General features: G+C 50.7%; 1 protein-coding gene across 3 annotated transcripts in view; it reads left to right on the forward strand.

The window, feature by feature from the left end:
• The window catches only part of SH3RF1 (SH3 domain containing ring finger 1), a 159,577-nt gene extending 148,765 nt beyond the window's left edge, over positions 1-10,812 (forward strand). For all 3 annotated transcript variants that reach the window (XM_027096534.1, XM_027096535.1, XM_027096533.1), the window contains 2 exons: positions 574-878; positions 8,828-10,812. In XM_027096534.1, coding sequence (XP_026952335.1) covers positions 574-878; positions 8,828-8,996 — 474 coding nt within the window. In that variant the 3' untranslated portion in view covers positions 8,997-10,812. The remainder of the gene's footprint in view (positions 1-573; positions 879-8,827) is intronic.
• The last annotated feature ends 1,030 nt before the right edge of the window (positions 10,813-11,842 follow it).

The raw sequence follows: 11,842 nt of genomic DNA on the forward strand, positions 1-11,842 counted from the left end.
CATGGACTTCCCTGGCGGCCCAGTGGTTGAGATTCCGCGCTTCCACTGCAGGGGGCGCGAGTTCGATCCCTAGTTGGGGACCTAAGATCCCGCGTGCCGCGCGGCACGGACAAAAAAAACCAGACATCACCCCTATAAATGGTAAGCGTCAGGTCTGTGGCTGTAGAAGTGGGAACAGGTTTATGCTAATGCAGCACACAAGAATTAGAGCTAGGGTAGGCAGAATTTCAGGAAATTAAAGCCATAATCTGAAATTTCCATTTTGTCCCAAAGTGCTACTTTGCCTTCACCAAGCCTGAGAGGTGAATAGGTGGGATTTGGGTTTCACATCATTTTTCTCTGCTTGTCTTACCTCCTCCGTGGAGGATGCCGATGAGCAGTGGAATGTCCAGAACTAGGGAAAATGCCCAGGCAGGTGCGGGGGAGGCCAAGGGCAGGTGAACACACGGCCCCTGGGATCCAGACCGAGAGTCCCCAGACACCCACAGGCGCCCCTCGAAAGCTCACATCAGAACTTGAAACTGCAGCAACAGAACCATGTCTTCGACTCTCGTGCTTTTTTCTTTTTTCTAGAAAGAGAGAAAGGGGCTGTTGAAGCTGCTCTCCGGGGCCTCCACCAAGCGCAAGCCGCGGGGGTCGCCGCCAGCCTCGCCCACCCTGGACGTCGAGCCGGGGGCTGAGCTGCTGCCCGGGGCCCCTGGCGCCCCCTGCGCCTGCCCCGGGCCCTGTGACGCCGACACCCCAGCCCCGGCCCCTGCCCCCGGCCCGCAGCGCCGGACCTGCTCCCTGGACTCGGCCCCGGTGGCCCCACCGCCGCGGCAGCCCTGCTCGTCCCTGGGCCCGGCGGCCGGTGACGCGAGGCCTGCGGTCTGTGAAAGGTGAGTCCGTGGTCACGGCTGCTGGGGAGCCGGCAGGTCTGTGGCGTCCGAGGGGCCTCACGTCTCCTTCACTGGGTCCGTGGTGACGGCCAGCCTGGCCCCCCTGGGGTGACGGGCTCCCCCTCTGCCGTTCGCTCTGTGTTCTCGCCCCGCGGGGCTGTGACCCCCTTTCCGTCCGTGTCTCCAGCACTGTCCCCGACGGGGCTGTGGGTCACCGCCGCCCTGGTGCCGCTCCTTCTCGTTCCTCGTTCAGGGCCAGCCCTCCGCCCTCATTTCATGTTTGGCATTTTCATCAGAGGTTCACGTCACGACCTGCTAGTTGTGAAGCACCTGGAGCATCTGCCCACTCACTTTGGATGCTTCCTGAGCCAGAGGGCGGCCGAGTTCTCCCCGCCTGACCCCCTCCTGACCCGCTGACTGGGTTCCGATACCCGCAGGACGACGAGCCCCGTTCTGTGACTGTGGCCCTGAGTCACCGTAATTTACACACGGGAGCCACCCTTTCTGATTCCGCTGCTGGGGCTCTTCGGGGCGCATTAGGAGAGAAAATCTAGTAAATAAGACAAAAACCTACTAGGATCGTATGAATTAGAAACACGGCACAGTACACTAAAAATAGGGGACTGTTTTCCCATAATGCAGAAATATATAAATACGTGCTTTAAAAGGTGCCGTCTGTCTCTGTAAGCTTTATTCCCTCTGTCCCTGCATCTCATAAATAAAGCAAACTTCTAGTTTGTGGAGGTGTTGCCTTTGGGGCAGCATTTTCTGTTACTCATTCAAAAACTACTAGAAAGTGTTATACTTTCAAATGACTTAAATTCACCTTAACTCTATTTCAGGTGGACACTTGTACCCACCAAAACCTGAGGCTTTCATTCAGACGACTTGGGGGGGGGGGGCCACACTTTATTACTCAAAAATAACCTGGGAAAGAATTCGTCAAACAATCTACGCGCCTTGAGTACAAGGTACACAATTTACTGTGTACTTTTACGGGGAAGTGAAATAACTTCATGTATTTCTGACCCTTATGAAACCAGTTATGAAATGAGACGTCACCCTAAAAAGTGTTTCTGTCCCGCCAATAAAATCGTTGTGTCTTTCCCCTCATCTGTTGGGCTCTCAGTAAAGCTTTGAAATCCTGCCCCAAATTCACGTCATCCTTTATTCCGAGAGTCTCGCTCTTTGCGGTGTTTCTCTGCTTTCCAGGGATCGCACCTGTGTGCCAGTCTGGCAGCTTGTTTTCTTTCTTTCAGTCTCAGGCACTGATGTGCAGTTTCCCCCCGAGCCCTGAGCCTCTCCCCTCCCCTGTCATTTGTGGTGGCGGCGTGACTGTTCCAAGTGACACTTTACTTCCCCGAGCACACGTTCCTTTCCAGATGCCACGTGTGCCCAGTCTGTGAGCTTCTGCATCCCAGCTCCTTCCTCCTTGCTCACAGCAGGCTGCTGCTGTCCAGAGCATCTGCAAAGGAGGGGCCGCCGGTGCAGGCAGGTGACAGCGGTTCAGGGGCAGGCTGCCCCTCAGACGGGGAGCGGAGAGGATTAACTGGTGGGACGGAGGGGGCACGGTGTGCTGGAATCCTCTTCCGGGTGTTATATAGCACCATTTCCCTCTTTACAAGTGGGAAAGTGCTCTTGGGAGAGAATGTCTGCCCCGCATTTATATTTTTATAATCCATGTGTTCACTGGAATATTGAATATAATAGCCAGCCTGACCGACTTCTCCCAGCCCTTCTGCGTTCATACAGTGCGGCTGATGTTATGAATCTGACTTGGATTCTTAGCTCTGCCTGACTATAAAAACAACAGGAAAAATGTGTGGAAACAAGTAGAAGAGGAAAACAGTCTATTATCCTGTTGTCCACTGGGAATGAAATTTTTTGGTTACTCAGAAGCTACCGAGGACATCATTTAGGGATTGCCTGTTTCAGTATTTCAGAACTTTCAACATCATAAAAAGTACTTCATGCTAAAAATGCAGGGAAGATTAACTGTCACATTAGTCTAATTCAGGAAGCATTTCATGATCTCAGAGTCCTCGATTCACAATCTAAAACTCACGACTCCAGCCCCCACAAAGCGCAGAAGCCTGAGGTTCTTTTGGTAGAATTTTTCCTGGTAGAATTTCACTGAAATATTTGTCAGTGTCTAACATCGGTCCAGTATGAGATAGGATTCATCTACGGATGAGAATGAGAACAGGAATAAAATTTCCTCTCAAACTATGACCCTGCCCCATAAATCTCAAATGAAAGAATGGGACCAGGGTGCCCAGTGCTGTCAGGCGGAAGAAGCGTTCTCAGGAGAGAAAGACATAAGCATCTCACAATAAGGAAGGAGGAGCCTGGAGGTGTGTTGACAGATCTTGGTGTCAGCTGAGACTGTTCTCTGAGGAACAAAAGGATTCTTCAGTGTTTGTTGGAGAGACTGAAGAAAACAAGCAAGAAATGTTATATCCTGGAGGCAGAATAGAATCAATGACAGTGGAAATAATAGAACAGATGTTTTAGGCTCTCTTTTGGAGGGACTGGGGAAAATATAATTAGGAAATGGCAAAGAGAAAGCAGAAATAAAATATTTCAGAAGGGACGACAAATAAAAGAAAGGGCATGTGACAGTTTTTTTTCCTACTAAAAAAAAAATTACAGATAAAGGGCTTAAGGAGACACAGCAGGTCATCTCTGTATATTTTTAAGTTTAGGAATTAAACTGATAAAACCACATACCTATAAGCCCATCTGCTGAATTGGCAAAGAACCTCTGATCTTTGATGAGGGATTTTGCTAGAATGCTCAGAAACATACAAATTGGGTAGAGAGAGATTTACAGAAAGGCAGTCGGGCTTAAACAGCATGATTAATTTGAGCCCGTGACAGTGAATCCACTGGGTGAAGCAATGGACATAATTCACTCGGACTTCAAGCAAACTACAAAGCGAGTGAGTTTAGTTTTGCCAGCGAAGTACTTAATTGGAGAGCAGTTTGCTGTCGCAACTGGCAGAAAGCAGTGAAGGGCACCCCCAGGCCAGGGAGCTGGACAGGGTGCTTCCCAGAGTCACGGGGTGCAATTTGGGCTAAACCAGGAGAGGTTAGAAACAAAAATGCACCAACTACAGAGAACATGAGAGAGACCAGAAAAATTAAGGAAATAGAAAATTCGTGCTAATAAAAGACTGCAAGTGCTCATCTAGTCAGAAGCCAGATACCTTAGCCCAGAGCGGGAAGACTGCCCTTGGGATGTCAGCGAAGCTTCTTTATACAGCAAGCGTCTTCTTCTCAAATTCCACCCTGGTCATTATCACCAAAAATTCATTTAGTGTCACACAGCCACCAAGAGGCCGAGGCCTATTTAGGGCCAGGTCTGTGAGCCACTCTGTACGTCCCACAGTGACCCCAGGGCTCTGTCCAGAGGGGGCAGGAGATGCGTCCCCGCAGCCAAGCACCGTGCAGCTTTGGGTGGTTTTTCTTCTTTCTCGCTTTCCTTTCTCGCTTTCTCTCTCTCTCTCTCGCTCTCTCTCCCTTTCCCTTCCTCCGTTCCACCCTCCCTTCCTTCCTTCCTTCCTTCCTTCCTTCCTTTTTCTTTCTTTCTTTGCTTTCTTTCATCTTTCCATTAAGTTTTAAATTCACTTATCTTAATTTTTAAATTGTGATCAAATACCATTTTTACCATTTTTTCCAAGTGTACAATTCAGTAGCATTAAGTACATTCACATTGTTGTAGAACGATCACCACTGTCCATCATCCCATTCCACACTAACTCCCCGTTCCCTCCTCTCTCGGCCCCTGACAACCCCCATTCTACTTTCTGATTGCATGAGTTTGTCCTGCAAACCTCACAAGTGAAATCGTATATTTGTTCTTTTGTGTGCGGCTTATTTCACTTAGCATAATGTTTTTAAGGTTCATCCACGTTGTAACCTGTGAATGTCAGAATTTCATTCCTTTTTGAGGAGCTTTGTCCATTTAAAAAGTAGTCTTCCTATACGATCAGGACTTTTATTTTTGTCATTCGGCATGCTTATTAAGAATGACCATATAGGGCTTGCCTGGTGGCGCAGTGGTTGGGAGTCCGCCTGCCGATGCAGGAGACACGGGTTCGTGCCCCGGTCCGGGAAGATCCCACATGCCGCGGAGCGGCTGGGCCCGTGAGCCATGGCCGCTGAGCCTGCGCGTCCGGAGCCTGTGCTCCGCAACGGGAGAGGCCACAGCAGTGAGAGGCCCGCGTACCGCAAAAAAAAAAAAAAAAAAAAAAAAGAATGACCATGTGTATGTACTGTGTTCGGTGGTATGAGGTGTATACGGTGAGTTTACCATCACTTCGCCCCTGAAGCAGCTCATGTTTTGGCCGAATGCATGAGGCCGGGATGCCGGTGCGAAGTGCCGAGGCTTCTGGAATCTGGTCAGGTGTGAAGTTACCTGCAGCCGCGGGGCAGGTGGGAGCCAGGCTTTGAGAGGCCTGTCAGGCGTGGGCGGGCGCGGAGGTTGTCTGAGAGAGTCCCCAGGGGACCACATGAGCCAAGACATGGGGTGGGGAGAGAGGCCACGCCTGGGGGAGTGTCCCCGTGTGGAGGCGTGCTTGGCACATTTGTGAGGATAATAGCAGCTGTAGCTATAAAGAGAGACTGAGGCCGGTCACTGAGGGCTTCACACACCAGGCTGAGGAATAACCTAACTGAGAGGCGCTGGGAAGCCGAAAGGAGTTTTGAGCCAGAAATAGCTACAAATAGAGCTGGCAGTTAAAGTTAGTATTTTGCTTCTTTGCAAAATGTAATGGGGACAGGAGGAGATTGAGGCGGGAGGACAGGCAGGCTGTTTGGTCAGGTGGGAGGGGACGCAGCGGCGTGGCCGGAGTGCAGACTTGCAGGTGGACCCCAGGTCCCGCGGCGGCCACGGGAAAGAAGTGTGGCCCCTGAGGCTCAGGGCTGCCCAGCGTCCCTGCTCAGATCCAGCCGAGCGTCATCCGGGGGCCCGACGGCTGTGCTCTCATCTGCCGGGGGTTGCTGAACGTCCACTTGGCAAAGCTCCTCCACACCTGAGACGGTGGCCGGCTGGGCCCATTGTTGGCCTTGAGCGGCTGCATTGGAAACCGGGTGCAGACACCCTCGAGGCACATCCAGCATCTGAGCAGAGTCTCTGCTGCACCGGCTGGTCTCCCTACAACCCGAGGTCGAGGTCGCAGTTCCCACTCATATCAGCCCTGGAGGCCCGTCCCTTAGCGGTGAAAATCCACTGCCCTGGGGCTTGGCAGGAAGATCGTGGTCTTAGCCTAGCAGCGATTCTAGTTCAGGAAATGTTTGACAAAATTGGTTTAGTACCGTTTTTAAAATGCAAATATTAGAACTGTTCACTTTTTTCAAGAAATGTTTTTGTTCCATTTCACCTGCAAGGCAGCTGGCAGAGGACCGGTGGGGATACATTTCATCAGAGAGCTACTGTGAATATGATTTGAGTCACTTGTACGCTTCTTTCCATAATTATAAAGCTTTGCTCAAATTTCAACTTGCCCCAAGTGGCAGCTTGGATTTTTAAAAAATTTTTTTAAAATATTTATTTATTTGGCTGCATCGGGTCTTAGTTGCGGCACACGAGCTCTTCGTTGTGTCGTGCAGGCTCCTCTCTCGCTGTGGTGCGCGGGTTCCAGAGCTCCAGAGCACACAAACTCAGTAGTTGTGGCGCGCGGGCTTAGTTGCTCCACGGCACGTGGGATCTTAGTTCCCCGACCAGGGATCGAACCCGCGTCCCCTGCCCTGGAAGGGCAGAGTCTTAACCGCTGGGCCGCCAGGGAAGTCCCGGCGGCATGAGCTTTCACGTGGATCTTCAGCCTGTTGGCATCAGAGTTGAGAAGTCTTCTCATCAGGATTCCTTCCTTCAGGTTAGTCCACAGTGGGAAGCTGTCAGAGAAGGGGTTCCAGAGCCCTAACTCTGCCGTTCTAAAGTTTGTCAGTGTGTTGTCAGGACGTTCTCCTTCAGGGTGTGGTCTGAGTCGTTCCTGGGTGGAGGCGGCTGTCGGTCGCCTCCTTGCAGCGCCAGGCCCCCGCCCGCCCTAGCCGGAGCCCCACGATTGTGCTGCGGGCTGGCACTTGGGGTGTCAGCTCCGTGACAGACACCATCCTGGGTGCATCCCACCTGTGTTCTCCACGCATCACCTGATGCCACCTGCTCTGGCCCCTGCGGCCCTAGTTCACAGATGAGAACCCCGAGGCCCAAGCGGAGATGGCCGCCCACGGTGAAGCTGCTCTGAGTGGCCCCAAAGGCTGCGTGGACCCCAGGCCCACTTCTCCCACGGGGCCAGGCCTCCCCCACCTCCTCCAAGCTTGACTGAAGCCTGTCGGTACTCACGTTGCAGTTCTCTGCACCTTTCTTGGAGATGATCGGGCAGCCTCCGTGCCACGCTTCTGCTCCAGACCCTGGAGGATGGTTTGGCTCCCGAGCCCAGGGTTGCTCGGAAATGGTGTGGGTGGCCCCTGGGCCTTTGCAGAGATGCCTTTTTTTAATAGAGTCATAGCCTGGGGCTCTTCCTCAGGTCTTAACGTGAGTGGATTCTGGGTTTTATGGAATGGAGGCTGGTGAAACTAGCAATCTTCCAAAAGGACCGGGCTCAGATGGCTTTCATGAGTTTGGGGCAGTTCTGTAGAATCGGTTCTGATGACCAACTCTTCACCCATGACGTTCTCTCCTTGCTGTTAAGAGTAATTCCTGTGAGGCTCTAAATTCATTTTCTGACGTTGAGACCCAAAGGAGAGTAGAAACCCAACCACTTTTGTAGCTGAAGACTGACTAATTAGCGTGAGACAGGGAGAGATGATTAGTTATCCTTTGCTGTATAACACATCACCCCCAAAACTCAGTGGCTTAGAATAACTGTAAATACGTATTATTTCATAGTGCTGTGGGTTGAGAATTTGGGGGTAGCTTACCTGGGTGATTCTGGCTTAGACTGTGTATTAGGATGAGTGTCCAGATGGCAGCCTGAGCTGCAGTTGTGTAAAGGTTTGACTGGGGCTGGAAGACCCCTTTCAAGGTGGTCCCGCTGGCTTATGGGAAGAGACGTCTGTTACCCGGCGTGTGGTCCTGTCCACAGGGTGATGAGTCAGCTGACAGTGTGGGACTGGTTTCCCGGGAGACAGCGGGGTGGGAGCCGCACGCCCGTTAGGACCTCACCTCAGGACCAGAGACTGTCATTTTCACAGGATTCTGTTGGTCACACAGGTGGGCGGAGACCACACAGACTGTGAAAAACAGCTCACCTCCCTCTGGCTTCCCTGGCTCTTAACCATAATTTTGCAGAAGGATACGAAGAAGCATGGAAGCAGGGGGTAGATGACCTTAAACCAGCAAGGCTTCTGGAATCTTTCCGTAATAACTACATATTTTTCCACTGATACCTGAGTTGAGAACCAGTGGAGAAACAGACACAGATGTCAGACCAACTGAGTTCTGAATGCCGGCCTCCTTGCTGGTGGTGGTGGATTGAACTGGTGGTCTCCGTCCTCCCCTCCCTGTGTGGACCTTGGGACAACCTGGGAGAATTGGGGTGTTTAGGGCAGGATTTCCTCAATCAGCCCCTGGTCAGTTGTGGACCATTATGCACATCCAAACATTGTTCATGCCAAGTCTCTACTCAACAGGGGACGGTGGCATTTTGAGTCATTTTACCAACATTATAGGCAGACTTGTGCTCCGTCCTGTTCTGTCAGCGTCTCAGGCGTGTGCACTGGCTTTGCTCAACTCTGAGCAGCTGTGACTAAGCCCACTCTGTCTCTCCCCCCACTCCTCCTTGCTTCCCCTCCCTCCTTCTCCTCTCTCTCCCCCATCTCTCTCTTTCTCCCCCATCTCCCCCCCATCTCTCTCTCTCTCTCCCCCCCATCTCCTCCCATCTCTCTCTCCCCCCCATCTCTCTTCCCCGCTCCATCTCTTTCTCCCTCACTCCCCCCCTCTCTTGCAGGCACCGGGTGGTGGTTTCCTACCCCCCGCAGAGTGAGGCAGAACTGGAACTCAAGGAGGGCGACATCGTGTTTGTGCACAGGAAGCGGGAGGACGGCTGGTTCAAGGGCACGCTGCAGCGGAACGGGAAGACGGGCCTCTTCCCCGGGAGCTTCGTGGAAAACATCTGAGGAGCCGCCGGGGGCTGGACCTGGCCTATCACGGCATCCGTCACAAGGCCCACAGGGCCCCGGGGCAGCAGGACCAGGGTGCGTGCCGTGTGCCTGGTCCTGTCCGATTCACTCCACAGCGGAACCTTTCCTAAAGAGATATCTAGCTGAGACAGACACCTGTTTACAAGGCTTAACTAATTTATTTGCTTTTTTAAACTTGAATTTTTCTTGTAATAGATAAATTCTTTGGATTATGATTTTAAGAAATTATTAATTTATGAAATGATAGCCAAGGAGAAGCTGGAGGATCCCCTGTCGGGAGCAAAAGTGTGTCCTTGACGCAGAGGCAGCCCCTGCCCCCCCGGGCTTCACCTCGGCTTCTTTGAGTCAGAGATGCCCGTTCTTGGGTTTGGTTGTCTCTTTGGGAAACCAGGACACACAAGTGAGTCCGTGTCGCTGAGGGACCCCGGGGTAGCGAGGCAGGAGCCTCTCTCTCTGGTTGGGGTCGGGAATCACTCCAAGACCCAGTCCTCAGTTTAACCTTGAAGGTCTCTGATTCCCTAAAATAAGGAAGAATAAAGCACAGCCCTTGGACAGCATGTGTTCAGAAATAGATTTAGTTTCATAACGGAAGCGGCTCAGCTCGGTGGCTGGAAGTTGAAGAACCGAGGTTGCCACCTGTCTGAGGATGGCTCTGAATGTCATCGCGCTGTCACCCTGGGGACCTGCCTGTGCAGTCATGCAGGAGGGACCCTGCGAGGCGGCCCAGGCGTCCGTGTGGCGCTTCCCACACCCCCGCCCCCGAGGGTGGTGGACCCCCCCGCACAGAGGCCACGGGTGATGCCCACCCGCCTGGGCTGGACTGGGCAGCCCCTCCTCTGCCCCAAACCAGGCCCTCTCCGGCTGTGACCCGGGCTCCCTGTCCCTCCAGGTGGCTGCAGGCGGGGCCTCAGGGCGGCGCCCCCCTTGCAGGATGGTGGGTGCCGGTGGGCGGAGCCCGCATCCTGCAGCCCCGCCCTGACAGCCCACCTTCACCCTGTCCGGCCCCGCAGCCTGGGTCAGGGCCGCCCTCCAAACAGAACCAGGGAATTGGGCTTGGCGATGTCAGAGACCGTGGCCACAGTTTTCTCATGAAAAAGCAGACGCAAAAGCCTTTTTCATTTTTTACTTTTAAGAATTACAGCTGGGGAATCAAAACATGGCCTGCGCGTCTTCTCGCAGTAGCTAGCGGCTTCATGGTCTTAAAGAGATCCATTACGTGGTTGAAACGAAATCATTCCTAAATTAACCATTTGTTTTTATAAGACACTGTATATTATGTTACTGTGTATTGAATTTTTTTAAAAAATACTTTACTGGGATATTCATGTAATATATAAAGTTTTGGTGAAATGAAATTTAGCTAGAAACAAAGCTGCCATCAGCTTTCATCTGTGTAAGTTGACACCAATGTGTCATAATATTCTTTATTTTGGGAAATTAGTGTATTTTATAAAAATTTTAAAAAGTAAGAAGACTACTACTCCAGGATAAGATCATTTTTTTACCTGTCTTTTCTCCATATTTTAAGCTATGTGATTGAAGTACCTCTGTTAATAGTTTCCTGGTATGAAGTTGGTTAAAATTTCATCTGTTAATAGATCACTTAGATAATATAATGTATGGGCTTTCTGTTGGTTTTTTGGGCACTGTAGATGGAGATTTTGTAACAAGGGCTTGTTACACGGCGATTAAGGTAATGATAAAATTGCAATTTATTGTTCCTTTTCATGTTAATAATTTGAAGACTGGAGAAAAGGTTCAAGATTAAAATTTGATGTTCAGCCTTTATGCATCCATTGTGTCCATCCTTAAAGTTTTTCTTTTTTTGTTTTAAACGTGGCATAGTTTCTACGGCATAAAAATTCTTTGCATGTTCCTCAGACAGATGGCATCTACAATAATCCACAGTTTACCTCTCCAGCCAACAAACCTTATTTATTAAGGTTTCCCCAGAGAGTTTACAGTCTTAAAAGAGAGCGTGTGGAGTCTCAACCAGGGGCTGCACTGCTTTCCCCCTTCACGGTGGCTAAACCGTCCGGTGACTCTGGAAGTTTCTTCTTGGCCACAGAAGGGAGTACCAGACCTAAACCAGCCGTGCCGTAGCCTGCAGGTCTCGCAAGGCGTGGGCCCATCATCTTCACACTCGCTGTGATTTTAACCCCCACGGAAAGCCAGCAAGTCGTAAGTTTAAAAAGATTGCGTCTATCGGGTTAAAAAAGTATTTTCCTAATTTAACTTTTAGTTGCTATCAAATTGTCAGAATTAAGAATCAGGAATTGTAGGTTGTATGAGAGCTTTTGCCGAAAGCTACCTTTGTAACCACCTGGGCAAGTCGGTGATCATTTAGTTTCCCCCTGTGAAAAGCGCTATTTTAACATGTGCACTATTTTCACCTCTGCTTTCAGATATTTCCCTACACTCTCCTGGGGTGTATGCACGAGCCTTTGCTGTGTCTAATCAGATTTAGAAAGAACAAGTTAAGGTGGTGTTTCCAACTGCGGTGCATGTAATTTTCTATTCCTAATGAGAACAGGACAGTGTTTTCATGCCTTCAGAGAAGCTCAGGTGAACATTTCAATCCAGAGCTCTACACATTAGGATTCAAGTTTGGAAAGCGTTTTTAGTAGCTGTTAGACTGAGTTGTACAACTTGTTGTGTGTATCCATGTGAAATTTTTAAAAACTGTTTTGAACCGGTTAAGCTATGTTCTTACCGAGGTAGCATCCTATTTGAATTGCTTTTTTCCAAGAAAAAGAATATGCCAACCAACCGCAGTAACAGAGGGGGTGTCACACAAGACTTGCCGTGTCCAGCTGAGCACA

This window comes from Aethalodelphis obliquidens, unplaced genomic scaffold (assembly GCF_003676395.1).
Source record: "Aethalodelphis obliquidens isolate GAN/ISIS:26980383/991018 unplaced genomic scaffold, ASM367639v1 scaffold103, whole genome shotgun sequence".
Classification (NCBI taxonomy): domain Eukaryota; kingdom Metazoa; phylum Chordata; class Mammalia; order Artiodactyla; family Delphinidae; genus Aethalodelphis; species Aethalodelphis obliquidens.